Source organism: Channa argus, chromosome 24 (assembly GCF_033026475.1).
Source record: "Channa argus isolate prfri chromosome 24, Channa argus male v1.0, whole genome shotgun sequence".
NCBI lineage: Eukaryota > Metazoa > Chordata > Actinopteri > Anabantiformes > Channidae > Channa > Channa argus.
This window is the reverse complement of record NC_090220.1, coordinates 1,182,168-1,199,632: the sequence shown is the minus strand read 5'-3', so window position 1 is coordinate 1,199,632 and position 17,465 is coordinate 1,182,168. Positions and strand designations below refer to the sequence as shown.

At 39.4% G+C, this 17,465-nt stretch overlaps 1 protein-coding gene across 7 annotated transcripts in view; it reads left to right on the top strand.

Moving 5' to 3' along the window:
* LOC137109149 (cilia- and flagella-associated protein 54-like) overlaps positions 1–17,465 on the top strand; it is a 166,370-nt gene that overhangs the window by 10,604 nt on the left and 138,301 nt on the right. For 2 of the 7 annotated variants that reach the window (XM_067494608.1, XM_067494607.1), the window contains exons 27-54: positions 15–107; positions 347–467; positions 868–957; positions 1,044–1,170; positions 1,407–1,497; positions 2,103–2,191; positions 2,290–2,487; positions 2,746–2,918; positions 2,999–3,150; positions 3,372–3,581; positions 4,153–4,352; positions 4,790–4,925; positions 5,182–5,311; positions 5,534–5,695; positions 5,774–5,980; positions 6,173–6,260; positions 6,421–6,591; positions 6,703–6,769; positions 10,479–10,664; positions 10,896–10,982; positions 11,075–11,194; positions 12,023–12,070; positions 12,343–12,484; positions 13,110–13,267; positions 13,381–13,535; positions 13,630–13,753; positions 15,158–15,320; positions 16,571–16,728. In XM_067494608.1, the coding sequence (XP_067350709.1) occupies positions 15–107; positions 347–467; positions 868–957; positions 1,044–1,170; positions 1,407–1,497; positions 2,103–2,191; positions 2,290–2,487; positions 2,746–2,918; positions 2,999–3,150; positions 3,372–3,581; positions 4,153–4,352; positions 4,790–4,925; positions 5,182–5,311; positions 5,534–5,695; positions 5,774–5,980; positions 6,173–6,260; positions 6,421–6,591; positions 6,703–6,769; positions 10,479–10,664; positions 10,896–10,982; positions 11,075–11,194; positions 12,023–12,070; positions 12,343–12,484; positions 13,110–13,267; positions 13,381–13,535; positions 13,630–13,753; positions 15,158–15,320; positions 16,571–16,728 (3,846 nt within the window). The other 5 variants (XM_067494609.1, XM_067494611.1, XM_067494610.1 and 2 more) reach the window with 5 other exon arrangements.

Sequence of the window (17,465 nt, the reverse complement as noted above, 5' to 3'; positions counted from 1 at the left end):
TCCTTTTTGACCAGGCATTACGTGTGCTCAGGGAGAATCAGATGGCTTCTGTGGTGATGGACTGTGGTCGCAAGCTGCTTCAAGAGGTCCATGATGCCCAGCTGCAGGTCAGTAGGTTTGCCAGTAAAACTGTGGGTGTAAGGAACAATGGGAGAGAAAAGTTTTATCTAATGTTTTTTCCTCACTCCTAAAATGATGGTAGATCATATATTATTATCCTTACCCAATATTTTTTTATTTAGTACAAAAGACTGCTAATCTTTTTATGATGTTATAAAATTTTATAATTTAAATACACACCAACCTAAAAATATCTGACTGCACAGGAGTCTTTATGTGTGTGTAGTCTGTTACAGTTGATCATGCTGCAGTGAGGGGTGAAACGAAAATAAGTCTACAGCTGAAGGCACTGCATGTGAAAAACAAGAAAAGAATCACATCTAAAGAAGTTCTCACTACAGACAATGGTAACGGACAGATACACAAACACACACGTGCACAGACCATTGTCAATAATTTAGACATTGAAAAATAGGTTCAGTTTTCAGTTTTCTCCTTTTTTTTACTGCAAATATAATATTGTTAATATTGTCTGAAGTTGACTTAGTTTAGTGCTTTTGGAAACAGAAAAATAAAGTAGAATATCTATACTAGGACTTAATGACCACCCAGTGAAAGCTGACAGAAATGAATAAAATGCAGTACACATCTAGTGGCATGTTTCTTCAATTAAAAAATATTTCGTCACATTTTTCTTCTCTGAACAGTTGACTAGATCTTCAGGCATAAACGATGATATTCCAGTTACAGTTCCAATCATGTTTTTTTCAAATCAACATACAGAACACAATTATTTCTTTTTTTAAGACATTTCACACCTATTCACGGGCTGTGAGGATCCCACCATATTGTATGATCTGATCTCTAGCAGTGCGTTGAAGGATACTTTTCACCTAGGTAAGCAGCACATACTCACATCTATATATTAAAGAATAATTAGTCCTGTGTACTCAGGCCTGAGTTTTATATGTGTTTCTTGATAGTGATGAAGCTCAGACGCAAAGCATATTTCACTGAATATGCAGCATTACTACTCCAGAGAACTATGGAAGAAGGCCATCCAGACTTTGTGTTAAAGTGGGGACAAAGCATGTTTGAATTTCTTTCCAGGTGTGCTTTCTTATAATACCCTTTCTGCTGAATTTTGAAAAAAACGTTAGCTTTAGTATTATAATGATTGTGTGCTTTCAATTCTCAATGAACACTGACATTGTCATAATGTCCACCAATGCATTACTGTCTACTTATTTCTAATTCATTGCAGTTTGTTATTGACCTCATTATGGATATTCACTGTTTTACATACACTGATAAAGATTTGACGTGAATGATACTCTCTTTTTTAGGCGTGATGAAGTGATGGGACTGTCTACAAAATACAGTCAGAGTAGAAAACGAAATAGTGATCAAGCTCTGAAAGGAAATGAACCACCCCAGGTGAAAAATTTAATATGTATATATAATATAAGGCAGGAAGTGAAGTGGTTAGGGCTGCAGCCATTCAGCTAGAAAGTCCCAAATTTAAATCCCGGGCCAACCGCCACCTTTCTGTGTGGAGGGTGCATGTTCCCCCCCTCCCAGCCCAAAGACATCCATGTTAGATTATTTGGTGACTCTAAATTATTTGTAGGTGTGATGTGAGTGTAAATGGTTGTCTGTCTGTCTATTAGCAACTGGTCCAGCGTGTATCCTGCCTCTTACCCAATGGCTGCTAGGATAGGCTTCAGTCCACGGTGACCCTGAACAGGACAAACTGTTACAGATAATGGATGAATGAATGGACATAGAATCTAGTAGACACAAGCTATATACTATGTATAACATATCCTAAACAACACTGAACCTACAGTATGTGCTTCTGTGTTTGTTCTGTGTTTGGTTTGTTTTTGCATTTGATATTGGTCTTTGGTTTACAAAACTGATCTCCAAGCTTCACTTTTCTACAAACAGAGAACTAGTGAATTTATCTTATTTAATTATAACAGCATTTTAGACGTTTTTCTGTCTAATTATGTAAATAACTTGTGTTGCTTTTTAAACAGAACAAAAGCACACCACCTTACGATGATACAAGAAGGAAAGTAAGGCAGAAGATTCCACACAGCATGCTTCAGACAATGAGAACTAACAGGTACAGGATGTGTGTGTTAATCACTGTTTTTTACAGTGCTTGTGTGTGTGTGGGTTCATGTAATGAAAAGTGCACCATACCATTCTCCGTGTGTGTAGGCAGATGCAGGCTGTAGAGAACCTGATAACCATGCTGTCATCTGTGGTGCATCGCCACAAGAAGCAGTTTCAGCTGAGGATGATGTGCTGTGAGGAGAGGGTGTGGAAGGCACATCTTAATTACTTAATGGCTCAGGCACATATAGCACTGCTTTACCAAGGCCTGGACAAGCTGCGTGGAGGAGCCCTGCAGTATAGGTTAAGAAAATACTAGCAACTCTACTTTGTAACTTTACTTTGACATTTTAATCTGTTACTGTACGTGAACTGGCTGAAGGTTTGCTACAATAACATGTAAAAACAGACATTTTTGGAAGGCATTTAGTGATGCTTTAGTTATCTGAAGTCACATATTCTAATATTTGTAATCATTATTATTAATGGATCAAACATGAATTTTGCTACAAATATTGTGTTTATACCCATAATAATGTGTTTTGTATGTGCTTTACTTAGATACAGTGAAATGAATCCCTTGTGTTTCTCTTTGGCCTACTCTGGTATTCTGGTTTGGAGGAAATCACAACGACTGGAATCTGCTAAACATGAGGTTGTTTCAGAGAGAGACTCCTCTAATTCTGGCCTTAGGGAATATATAGCTGCATTCGAAAACGGGAGTAAAAATGATGGTGAGGAAAATAGCACACTAAAAATTAAGAGACACTTTTTCCTGTTCGGATTGATTTTTTTTGTCCTCTCTTTTTACCAGTGGGTAAAGTTGATGACACCACAGATGAAAGTTATGATGAGGGAGAGGACTTCACTCAACCCGTGGAGCAACAGACTGAGATGCACAAGCGCACTGCTACCTTGCTGCTTGACTCACTGAACAAAGCCGCTTTGCATCTCAGACGAGCCATGGTACTCTTCATCTATCTGTGCACTATGCACAAATGCTGACATTACATAGAGTATATATGGGCTTTGTTCAGTTTGTGATTCATCAACCACAAATCTTTTGTCATAGTGTTTATTTTATTGTTTTGTCACATACTGTATAATATATTCTGTATGTGCTATTTATTTATTTATTTGTATTTTTCTGTGTTGAATTTTGTGTATCCTATTTTAATCTTGGCCAGGTGCTGGCCCATCGAGGCAGCCATTGGACCATTCTACAGTGTGTGTGTCAGACTGTGTGGGACCATAGCTGCAGAATTTCTTTCTTAGTACAGAGTGCTGCTCATCTTGAACCTCCCTCTGTCATCACAGCAGAACAGCTGCACACTACCATCACCCCATTACTGGTGATGGCTACTGATCTAATATTGGACATGTTCAACAGACTAAGGGTAAGTGTAACATGTGCAGGCTTTCTAGGTTTTCAGAGTTCTTCAGTGCAGCCTGTCATGGGTGGGATGACCTACTGTATTCTCCTGACTGTCTCCAAATGCCTCATATGCAGGGCACATCAGAGATGCTGCTTCTGACAAACATGTAGGACTTTCCTTTTTAGTGAAACCTCTTCACAAAGGCAAATGATAGGTCAATTTATGACAAGAAGACCAGAAATATCAATCCCAATTATTAATTTGATTTGACAGTACAGATTAGCATGGTGATGAGCATCTGCCACACACCAATTACACAAACATTTATCCAAATATGATTATGGATTGGCAGGTCACTTGTGTACCCAGGTTATCGTAAGCATAGGCCTTTCTATGGCTGGGAAAACCTTAATGTAGCTATATACATGCACCCATCTACTTGTTTGAAAACCTACCAAACATTATTACTTCTTTTTAAGTTCAAAATGTAGATTGCAGACTGTTTTGTGACCCATGGGTTGCCACTGACATGGTCATCACAAAAATAACAGGCATGTTGGTAATGTGGAATAATCATCTTTGCCTTTACTAGCTATGGAGTTTGTATGACAGTGACTTAACTGAGGAGGAACTAGAGTCTAGTCTCCAGTTTTCAACCCCATTGGATGACAGCACCCAGGTGGATCTGCGTTGGGTCCGTACCTTAGTGATGTACACTCTGGAGCAGCTCCATGATGACAGCAAATGGGAGAGCCTGGCCCATTTTGCATTACTTTTCAACTCATACACACGGTGAATAAAAGATACATTTCTGTTTGTATAGAGCCTGGATTTATTAATATCATGAAGCTCAAATTTGAAACAAAATATGAGTGAATAGGCAGGAGCAGCAGGACAATAGGAGATAACTCTAATGATGGGATCAGCAGGTATAACGCCAGACATGACAATGCACAAATAAGCAGGCAGGTATAAAGGTAACTCAGGAATCAATAAATTAAATTATCAAGCATCTAAATTGGTGTATTTTTACACTAAATGCTGATTAGGCATCTTTGCTCTTTTTTAAAATCTGACATGTTTTAGCTCATTAACCTGTTAAGAATCTGGTTTGTAATTCTGCATCAAAGAGTCACCAGTGGCTATGTCCTATAGTATATGCTCATAGTTTTGTGTGTATCTGTGTGTGTGTTTGTGTGTATGTGCATGTGCATACATGTCTATTCCAGAGAACGTTACACCTTGATCATAACACCTCTACTAGTTCACGCGCAGAGAAGGCTGCTTGAAAGGATTAGTTCTTATGAAGGTCCTTCAGTACCACAACCACACCATGTCAAGACACACCAGTCTACTGGCAAGGAGGTGCTGTGTTTTGTGATCGTTTAGCAAGTTAAAATAACTACCAAAATACTTGTCTCATTATTAATCCCTGAAAATATTTAAGAAGGAAATACACATTGTAAAGAAATATCGTGCTACTTTCTTGGACGATATAGCCTCTAGAAACTCATTCCTGTCACGCATTGTTGAAGATTTAATTTTCTCTTGATTATACTTGTGTATTAAGTGCATTGTACTCTATTTGTATATATTTGGTAATTACTTTTTTGTATTTTAGGTAACCTACAAGAGTTATGCTTTTTGCCAGCTGCTCAGTGGGTGGACGCGTCACCCTGCACCGCAACCACCTATTCGGAAACGAGCAACACAGGGAAGCGCCACTCCTCGTGATGCAATTGAGCTTAAAGGTTTGCTCAGCCAGCTTAGCTGAACACTCACACAAAAAACTGTTTTGGAATTGTTATGGGTGCTCTAGAATTGAAACAATACAAATATTTCCAAATAATATACAAATGATGGCAAGACTATGTTATGAATTGCACTAAATTATAAAAAAATTGATATGGAGCAGACTAAACAAGTGCTGACAGGTTGTGTTTGTCTGCCTATCCATTATTTTTTTGTCCAAGGTGCAGAAATGAAGCACTCTATGTCCCTAGTCTGCGTTCCTCTGGACTTAGAAGACACACTGTGCTGTTACCGTCAAGCTTTTGAGAGAAGATCACTTAGTCTTCAGATTTTCCATCATAGTCGCTCATTACTGCTGCTGTTTTTGGCCTACACACAACCTTGTGAGTTCAGTGCTGATTTAGTGAACACACATCACACCCACACAGCAATTCTTGTGAAACTAACTTTGTTTTGTCCAGGTTTTGTGACACATTTGCCGCACTATCAGAGCAGAAGTTTCAGCCGATCAACAAGCTTGGTGGACTTCAATCCCATTGTTATTCCTGCTCTAGACCAACTGTATGATCTGACAGCGGAGGACTTCAGCACTATATATGCTTTGTACAGTTTTCCTATCAGCCCTGACCACATGCCAACTGTCATTGCTGCATACTCCACCTCAATTAGTAAGAACACAACATACTAGCAGAAAAGTGTCCAGAAACAAATCTGTAGTAAACAGTTATAAACAATATGAAGACATGTTTTAGATAGTACTAGCAGACTAAAGGAAAATAGCACAGAATAAAGTATGTGTGAGACTGTCATTGTTTCAAACATATTATTTTTTTTTTTATCTTCATTCAACTTTTCCTTAGAGCATCTTCAAGCCCACTGTAATGACTCTCTTAGAGTTTTGGCACTGCATGAAATGGGAAACATACAGTTCTACAATGGAAATATGAGGTTAGAAATCTATTTTAATCGCGTACTGGCATGTATGTGTGTTGAAGCAAACCTACTGCCTAGTGCAACAAACAATTTCCGCTGAGCTTTTGATAATTTTGTTTTACAATTCTTAATTATAATACTAATAATTTCCATTCTGCCTGTTTTCTGTCTTTAGGTTAGCACAGTCTCATTGGAGTAAAGCTGTAGATTGTGCTTTACAGAGCTCGGGCACAATAGAGAAATGGGATGGCATGTCCTTTGGTGGTGGCTCTTTGCAACAAACCCTGAAACAGGCTGGTATCTGGGGATGTCTACAGGCTGCTGGACTCACAGCTAAGATTGCACAGTATGTTTGTTTGTGATTACACATTTATTTATGTGCTTTATTATGTAGGTTGCAAGCATGTGTCTTTGAAACCTACATGCTCTTGAGATTTGTGATTTTTTTTTTGTGTAGGTATATCTTAACTTCTGATATAATTCAGCGGACCAAATGCTGTCTCCTGTCTGCTCACCTCTTTAAGGTCTCTCCACACAAACATATGTGTTTTGGATGATGTATGATTTTAATTGACTTTTTCTATGTGAACTCAAGACAAAGGTATGATTCAAAAATAAACATTTTTGATTGAACACACCTAATAAACACACAAAGTGATGGTAGAAATTTGGCAAATGTGTTTTAATAACTCTTCTTCTTTTCCTTTCGGCTGCTCCCTTTCAGGGGTCGCCACAGCGAATCATGTGCCTCCATCTAACTCTATCCTCTGCATCCTCTTCACTCACACAAACTAACTTCATGTCCTCCCTCACTACATCCATAAATCTCCTCTTTGGTCTTCCTCTAGACCTCCTGCCTGGCAGCTCCAACCTCAGCATCCTTCTACCGATATATTCACAGTTTCTCCTCTGAACATGTCCAAACCACCTCAATCTGGCCTCTCTGACTTTATCTCCAAAACATCTAACATGATCTGTCCCTCTGATGTACTCATTCCTGATCCTGTCCATCCTCGTCACTCCCAAAGAGAACCTCAACATCTTAAGCTCTGCTACCTCCAGCTCTGCCTCCTGTCTTTTCTTCAGTGCCACTGTCTCTAAGCCGAACAACATTGCTGGTCTCACCACCGTCTTGAACACCTTTCCTTTCATTCTCGCTGATACTCTTTTATCACACAACACACCTGACACTTTTCTCCACCCGTTCCAACCTGCCTGCACTCGCCTCTTCACCTCTTTTCCACACTCACCGTTGCTCTGAACCGTTGACCCTAAGTACTTAAAGTCCTGCACCTTCTTCACCTCTGCTCCCTGTAACCTCACCATTCCACCTGGGTCCCTCTCATTGACACACATGTATTCTGTCTTGCTGCGGCTAAGCTTCATTCCTCTGTTTTCCAGAGCAGGCCTCCACCTCTCTAGATTTTCCTCCACCTGCTCCCTGCTCTCACTACAAATAACAATGTCATCTGCAAACATCATAGTCCAGGGAGATTCTTGTCTAACCTCATCTGTCAGTCTGTCCATCACCAGAGCAAACAAGAAGGGGCTCAAAGCCGATCCTTGATGCAGACCCACCTCCACCTTAAACTCCTCTGTCACACCTACAGCACACCTCACCACTGTCTTACAGCTCTCATACATGTCCTGCACCACTCTAACATACTTCTCTGCCACTCCAGACGTCCTCATACAATACCACAGCTCCTCTCTCGGCACCCTGTCATATGCTTTTTCTAAATCTACGAAGACACAATGTAACTCCCTATGACCTTCTCTTTATTTCTCTATCAGCATCCTTAAAGCAAATACTGCATCTGTTGTTCTCTTTCTAGGCATGAAACCATATTGCTGCTCACAAATGTTCACCTCTGCCCTTAGCCGAGCTTCCACTACTCTTTCCCACAACTTCATTGTGTGACTCATCAGCTTTATTCCTCTGTAGTTGCCACAGCTCTGCACATCTCCCTTGTTCTTAAAAATTGGTACCAGTACACTTTTCCTCCAGTCCTCTGGCATCCTCTCACTCTCCAAGATCTTGTTAAACAAACTAGTCAAAAACTCTACTGCCACCTCTCCTAGACACTTCCATACCTTCACAGGTATGTCATCAGGACCAACTGCTTTTCCGCTCTTCATCCTCTTCAATGTCCTCCTCACTTCACTCTTACTAATCTTTGCTACTTCCTGCTCCACACCAGTCACCTCTTCTACTCTTCGTTCCCTTTCATTTTCCTCGTTCATCAACTCTTCAAAGTACTCCTTCCATCTTCCCATCACACTCCTGGCACCTGTCAATACATTTCCATCCTTATCTTTAATCACCCTAACCTGCTGCACATCCTTTCTATCTCTATCTCTTTGTCTTGCCAACCTGTACAAATCCACCTCTCCCTCTTTAGTGCCCAACCTAGCATACAAGTCCTCATATGCTCTTTGTTTGGCCTTTGCCACCTCTATCTTCACCTTACGCTGTATCTCCCTGTACTCCTGTCTACTCTCTTCAGTCCTCTCAGTGTCCCACTTCTTCTTAGCTAACCTCTTTCTCTGTATACACTCCTGAACTTCCTCGTTCCACCACCAAGTCTCCTTGTCCGCTTTCCTCTTTCCAGATGACACACCGAGTACCCTCCTACCTGTCTCCCTGATCAAATTAGCTGTAGTAGTCCAGTCATCTGGAAGCACCTCCAAACCACCCAGAGTCTGTCTCAGCTCCTCCCTGAAAACTAAACGACATTCTTCCTTTTTCAACTTCCACCACTTCGTCCTCTGCTCTGCCTTAGTCCTCCTTATCTTCCTCACCACCAGCATCATTTTACACACCACCATCCTGTGTTGTCTGGCTACACTCTCCCCTACCAATGCTTTACAGTCACTGATCTCTTTCAGATTACAACGTCTACACAAGATGTAGTCTACCTGAGTGCTTCTCCCTCCGCTCTTGTACGTCACCCTATGTTCCTGCCTCTTCTGAAAGAAAGTGTTTACTACAGCCATTTCCATCCTCTTTGCAAAGTCAACCACCATCTGACCTTCTGCGTTCCTGTCCTGAACACCAAACCTGCCCATAACAGTCTCATCACCTCTGTTCCCTTCACCTACATGCCCATTGAAATCTGCACCAATGACAACTCTCTCACCTCTGGGGATGCTCTGCATCACTTCATCTAACTCACTCCAGAATTTCTCCTTCTCTTCCAACTCACATCCTACCTGTGGGGCATAACCACTCACAACATTGAACATCACCCCTTCAACTTCCAGCTTCAGACTCATCAACCTGTCTGATACTCTTTTCACCTCTAGAACATTCCTCACAAAATCCTCTTTCAATATAACTCCTACTCCATTTCTCTTCCTATCTGACCCATGGTAAAACAACTTAAACCCTGCTCCTAAGCTTCTAGCCTTGCTACCTTTCCACCTGGTCTCCTGGACACACAGTATGTCCACCTTCCTTCTCTGCATCATGTCGATCAACTCCCTAGCCTTCCCTGTCATAGTACCAACATTCAAAGTCCCTACTGTCAGTCCTAGATTCTTAGCTTTCCTCTTCTCTCTCTGCCTACGAACACACCTTCCTCCTCTTCTTCTTCGTCTTCGACCAACAGTAGTCCAATTTCCACCGGTACCCTGTAGGTCAACAGCACCGGTGGCGGTCGTTGTTAACCCGGGCCCCGACCGATCCGGTATGGAAGTCTTTGTCACGATTTGCATGTTTGATTTGGCATGTGTTTTACGTCGGATGCCCTTCCTGCCACAACCCTCTGCATTTATCCAGACTTGGGACTGGCACAAGAAGACACTGGCTTGTGCCCCCTTGCGGTTGCATTAAAAAATGTGAATTAAAAAATGTGTTTTAATAACTATAATATCTAAATAACTAAAGATCAGATAACATATCGCAACAAATTAATGAAAACCAGGAAATTGCAAGTGTATGTGTATTTCATTGTCTTTACCTGTTGCAGCCACCAGTCCTCCAATTTGTTGAATAGCAACCCCAACACATGTGCAGGCATTTCCAAGAAAACTGTGAGAGCTCTTGTCCTTTTGAGTGGCAGCAGAGCAAGAAATAATAATTTGAATAATAATAATATATTTTTTCATTATTTAGGCATTATTCACATTGTTTAGGAATTTTTAGAAAAATGATCTAATGAGTTTGATATATTGCTATACTTGAGTGTGTACATTCATTCTGACATGATTATGTATGACCCTCTTTCTTAGTGCGTGCTGTGTTGCTCCCTGGCTCAGCCTCAGGCCGACCTGCAGTATGCTTCCCACAGTATCAGAGATGAACTGCTCCCTGGAGTGGACCTTTTTTCAGAACCCCACAGGGTTCAGCTTGACACTACTGTAACCAGTCTTAACTTTGTTTGCCACTGGCTTTACACCACAGGATACCACATCACGGTACACACATGTCCTAATTTTAGACTACAACACTTTAAATAAACAATTGATTTTGTGTTAAATTTGGGGCACTTATTGTTAAACCATGGTGACTGTGGCTCAGGAGGTAGACCAGTTTTCCCCCAATCCCAGGATTGTTGGTTCAATTCATGGCACCTCCTATCATATGTGAGTGTCCTTGAGCAAGACCTGCAGACCATTTGACTGTTTAGCTGTTTTTTTTTTTTTCAGCTACTGCCCATACTAGCACTTTACCTACATTTTGTTGGACCTGTGTGCAGAGATGTGCAACGCACTGTTGAGGGCAAAATACTTAAGGTTAATATTTGTCTTGTCTCCTTTGTGCATGTATATGTTAATGTTTTCCTTCTAATGGATTTGGTGGTTTAATCTGGATGGATTTTCTGCAGATTCGTGCTCTTACAGAACTGTGTCTGTTTACTGAAGCTGTAAAGGAGGCAGTTCAGCTTGCACAGGGACTAGGGGTTCTTTTGCCGTATGGACACTACATCACTAAAGACAATATCCAAGTATGAACACACACATGAACATACACATACTGTGTTTCATACACATACACATGGGTTTTTTGCCTACCATCAAGATACATATACATATTATTTCTGATCTAAGTCCTACTCTACTCAAAAATATCTCTTGCATAAGCAGACTTTACCTGCTGTTTTGTCTATTGTACATTTTGTTTGAGTTTGAAGAGTCAAAGAGTTCCGTAGTTTTACCTCAAAACTTTCAGACTTGAAACACATACAACCGAAATTTGACTTCAAAGCGGGAGACATTTTGGTTTGGGCAGTTCCATAATCCATAATCTTTCAACAAGAAGAGAAAATGTAGGGCTAAATTATTTCTCAAACTACATTAAACCACATTTCTTATCATTTACATTTACATTTACATTTAGTCATTTAGCAGACGCTTTTATCCAAAGCGTCTTACAAATGAGGTACAAGGCGGCAAAAATCTAAGTCAAGGAGAAAACATCAAAGCAAAGTCCTGTCAGAAAAGTGTTCACAGTTCACGAGATATAAGTGCAAGAGAGCAGAAAGGTTTTTTTGTTTGTTTGTTTTTTGTTTTTTAAGAGATTTAAGTGCATAGGAAGATGCAGAAGAGTTCTGTTTTCAGCAGTTTTTTGAATATTGGGAGAGATTCAGCTGAGCGTGGAGCGTTTGGTAGCTCGTTCCACCATCGTGGGATTATTGCGCTAAACAGTTTTGCTTGGTGTCTTCTATGCGGTGCTTATCACATCTTTTCAAAATTTTCCTCTGGTGGTGTTTTATTTTCTTTATTTTTACATGTTATAATCTGACTAGATATTAAACATTGTGTTTATTTTGCAGCCTATGAAGATGTTCTACAGCAACAAGTCTCTCATTGACAATGCTGAGGTATTTTCAGTAGGATATATATGAGGATATTTTTCTAGTATTATCCTACCATTGTTGTCAATATTCAAATTTTATAGTAGTAAGATTATTCAATGTAAATTCACTCATCATATTATCATAATATTAATTTTGCACCATTGTAAAAAGATATCTCTGTGCTGGCACGTTAACAAATACAGCACATACAAATAATTTCCAAAAAAGAAGTTTACTAAACTTGCTTAGTAAATAGTATGCTCAAAAAATACTCTGTATCCGGTGTTTATGGCTAGGCTTTGGAAGAACTTCTAAACATTGACATTGCTCCAGAAATTTGCGCACTGTATGGATCCACATTGTGCCTCCGATTTCACCTGGCTCGTATTCAACTAGTCCTGGCACTCAGTAACACTGTACATGGCTCTCCTGCACCAGGTCTGTAAACAAGAGTATTGTCTTCTGGATCTTGTGACATATCTATAGAAGGGTAGAAGCTATTACTAGTAATTGACCCACATTGATGAGTCACAACAATAATACCACCTAGTAGATCTAATGCTGCTGTTTGTACTCATCAGAGTACAAATAATTGATTTAGAAACATTCCCTTTTTATCTTCCTCTTTTCTCCAAATAACTAGCTCCTTTCTTAGCTTTTTAGAGATAAACAGGATTTCCTACTCCAAAAACTAGAACAAGATTATTCAATGTAAATTTACTCATTATAATACCATATTATTAATTCTGGTATATATAAAAATTAATTAATATTAGAGATAAACATGATTTTCTACTCTAAAAACTAGAACAAGATTATTCAAATTATTCAAATTGCCTTTAAGACCATCATTTTACAATTGGATATCGGTAACAGTTGAATAGAATAAGATTTTGTCACAGCATCTTGACAGACTGTATGCCTATACAAATGTATGATAATAAGCTGTATTTGTGTTTTAAAGCAATGATTCTTACTACAAATGCAATTAGTTTGATTTCATTCTTAAAGAATCACTGTGGACCAAATGGTATGTAATGAACAAAGTGGGAATGTGTTACAGATTGTCAAGAATTTTGTGTCAATAAAACAAGTTCAGTAAACTCTGAACAACTAAAGCAGGACATGCTGGACACAGAGGGACCTTCCTTTAAAACAGACGATCACAAAGTGCTAGATCTTGTTAAAGAGAAGGGGAAGCTCAATCCGGAAAGGATTAAGGTAATAATTCCTGAAGGCTTTTGAATCAAGCTTTACTTTTGGCGTTTGTGAATTGCTGTAATTTCTGCATTTTGCTGGTATCTATCATGCTCTTGTCATTTCCTCTGTTGTAGTTTCATCTCTTAGAAAGAGCATCCTCCATGTTACGCTCAGTCGCACAGCATCTTGTATCTCAGTGCTGTACCAAAATGGAAAACCTGGAACTGGAAATAGAGTCTAATCTTTTAAAGGCCAACTTGTACTTTCAGCAGGGACATGCTGTACTTAGGTACAGCCTCTGTACACATTTGTATTGAGTGTATCTTTTTATGCTTATGTTTTATTATTGTGACTATACTAATGATTTTAACATGCTCCTTTAGTTCAGAGATGGCAGTTTCAACCTTGGTGCTGCTTCAGACATCTCCTGTAATCACAAAACGATCCAGATCTGGTTCACATAAACTTTTGTCAGAGCTCCCACATCCCACAGCCAGAAGTAAACAGGTAGCATGTTTATATAGAGTAATCTAATTAAAGAATCAAATAAGTACATTTTTTAAAATAAAAATCAACCATATGAAATTCTTTCATCTGTATTCTAACATAACATTACATCCAACAGAACTACCTTACTAAAACTGCCAGTTTTTAATATTAAAGTGGTATCATAGGTAAAGTATGAAATGAAAAGTACACCAATGAATTACAAAATTAACACAATTATATAAATTAGCAGCTATGCCCATAAAACCTCTGCTATACATGTAAGTTAGCATATTGTGATGTGCTGCAGAATTTAATGTTCCCCCATTAACGTTGAAGGGTTACATCAACATCTTTACTTGTCATGATGATACATTAATAAAATGATTAAACCTGTTAAAAAAAACTTGGAGTAATTAAATAAATAAGACATCTTTTCACATATTTATGCGTCTGCACCAGCAACAACATGGCACAAATGTCCAGTTGCACTCATAGATAAACTGATTTGATTTTGGGGTCAAATTTCAAGGTCAGTGTGCCTTAATGTATTTCATTTTCTTTTAAACATATCACAGAAATGCTTTGGGGGAATTTAATTGAATTTTACAAAAAGATAAACTAAGTCTCAAAGATAAACTAATACTATTTTGATTAAGATTAGGGTCACTTTGGTCTCACACCTTTTCATTCTTGTGAAAGCAAAATCACAGGAACATTAAGGAAATGTCTTACTTTTATTCTAATTGGATTCAATGATAAAATCCTTGGGTTTCAATAGCCTGAGGTCAAAGGTCAAGGCCACTGTGATAGGTCTGCGGTACCACAATAATGCCTTGAAGACATTTCCTTAAACTTGGCAAATATGTCAACTTTGACTAAATGATAAACTGACTAAACATCAGGGTCACTGTGAATTTATGTTTGCCCATTTTTGTAAATGGAATATCATAGGAATGTATTGAGGGAACTTCTTCAAACTTAAGTGGATGCACAAGCATTAAGCATCCACTTAAACTCAGAGATGAGCTGCTGAGACTTAAGTGGTAGAAGTCAAAGGGTAAGGGGCTGCATAGCCACAGACCAGTCAGATACCCATTTTCCGCCAAGCGAGTTTTAGGGCAATATTTCTAAAGAGTTCAAGCAATGTGCTTGTTGTCTGCTTAGAGTTAGGATTGCTGTGAAAGTGGCGATGTAACATGGCTCTGCAGTGGCTCTCAAACCTGTGGAATAGCAAAAGGTTCTTAAAAGATTTGCAAGTTGAACCAGCTCAGTACCGGCTCTAGCATAAATTTCACATCAAGCTCATGTTGGTTGAAAGGGAGCAGGAGTGCTGACCCCAGTCCATCACACCAATAAAATTATCAGGTAGTAATAAAGTAGCTGATCAGCACATTCATGTGTGTGTTATACTCCTGTCCACAGGACCCTCCTAAAGATTGCAGCACATCAAACCCTCTGAAAGGAGATTGTCCAAGAGAAGTTGAGGTCAGTGAGAGAATTGGAGTTTCTCTGTGGCTGCGTTGTCGTCTGTCTCTGGTCCGCAGCCTGTCTTTGCACATCCGTACACCTGCTAGTCTTTTCCTAGGTATGGTCATATATGCAGTGCTCTTTCATTACTTTGTAAGTTCATTTTTTTTTATAAGTTGCTACACATGACATGAAAATTTACAAATGAGAAAAGCAATTGAAAATACTTTTTCACCACACGTTGAACAAGTAAAACATTCGGAATAATTGGAACATTAGCTCAGCCCGTGATCTCCCACTCACTGTCATGTTAACCACAGCAAGCTTGTTGGATAATTATTATTACTATGCACATGCTTCAGTGAAAGCTTACCGTATATAGACTGCTGTATGCTAACCATTTAGCCCAGCAAACCCCTCCCTCCCTCTTCCAGGAGCCGACTACCTGCTTAACAGAGTCACATGAAAAAGAGAGAGGACAGGATCAGTGGTTGTGACAGATTTATATTCTTAATTCTTTTGTAATGTCACCCAGTGATTATTCACCAAAAGACAGATGGAGAGGGAGAGATTAAGAGAAAGCGCAGTTGGAGAAAGAGCAAAACGTTTATGTGTGAGACTTGAGAGGACTAGGTACGCATGTGTGAGTCCAGAGCCATGATTGTGACGCTTACTGTGTTATAAATAGCGTTATTTCAGTACTTAGACTAGCTTCAATGATATAGATGTGATAAAATAATTAATGGAAACTTAGTAGAACACAACACAATAGCATCAAACAGTAGAGCATTCAAAAGGATCATGCAGTTGCATTGGCATATATGACTACTGTAACCTCCATTACGTTAGGATTTATTAGAGTGGGTTAGTTTCACCTAGGTTTACCCAACTAAATGTGTATGCTGGATGATTTTAAAACTACAGAAAAATTGTTTTGCCAGACATTGTCGCTGCTCCACAAATAATATTGTTAAAGTATAACAATAAAATCTGGTGCTGAATTTATGGTATTTAATTTGCTCAAGGCATTTTTTTAAACATTTAAATTACTTGAAATAATTTTGGGTGAACTGTATTCATCAAATGTTCATTTAAGTTGAGCAAATTTGTCTCTCACTTTTTATAATCAAATTGTATATTATGTGAAGCAAAAATAAAGAAAGTGCCATTACATAATGGTAATAGTGATGAAGAAGTCTGTGTTATGGCTAAGCCATATGCGGAGACATTTGGATTCTTAAATACAACTTTCACCGGTCATGTCTAAATAAGTTCAGGGTTGTTGCATGTGTGAAAATAGCTTTAGATATTGATTGTGTCTGTCCGTGTATGCTTATAAAATACATTTGTGGGGATTGTCTTTTTAAGGTAACAATGTTATAGAGGAGGCAGCTCGGGTGATAAAGGAGGGTCTCAATGAATGTGCACAATGGGGAGATCTGGAAATTCAAGCTCTTTTGATGGTGGAAGGTGCAGAATTGGAAGCACACAGAGGAAAGACAGATGACAGCATGGCAATGCTACAGGTAAACACACACACACCACTGGTGTAACTTTAATATAATTTCAAAGAACAGAAAAAGATAGAAAAACCTATGTCTGTATATACTATATACTAGGTGTAGCATGGTCCAATATTTTTGGCCCTGATATCTTCTTTTCCGGCTGTTCCCTTTAAAGGGTCGCCACAGCGAATCACGTGCGACCATCTAACTCTGTCCTCTGCATCCTCTTCTCTCACACCAACTAACTTCATGTCCTCTCTCATTACATCCCTAAACCTCCTCTTTGCTCTTCCTCTAGACCTTCTACCTGGCAGCTCCAATCTCAGCATCCTTCTACTGATATATTCACAGTTTCTCCTCTGAACATGTCCAAACCACCTCAATCTGGCCTCTGTGAATTTATCTCTGAAACCTCTAACATGATCTGTCCCTCTGATGTCCTCATCCCTGATCCTGTCCATCCTCGTCTCTCCCAAAGAGAACCTCAACATCTTAAGCTCTGCTACCTCCAGCTCTGCCTCCTGTCTTTTCTTCAGTGCCACTGTTTCTAAGCCGAACAACATCGCTGGTCTCACCACCGTCTTGAACACCTTTCCTTTCATTCTCGCTGATACTCTTTTATTACACAACACACCTGACACTTTTCTCCACCCGTTCCAACCTGCCTGCACTCTTCACCTCTTTTCCACACTCACCGTTGCTCTGAACCGTTGACCCTAAGTACTTAAAGTCCTGCACTGTCTTCACCTCTGCTCCCT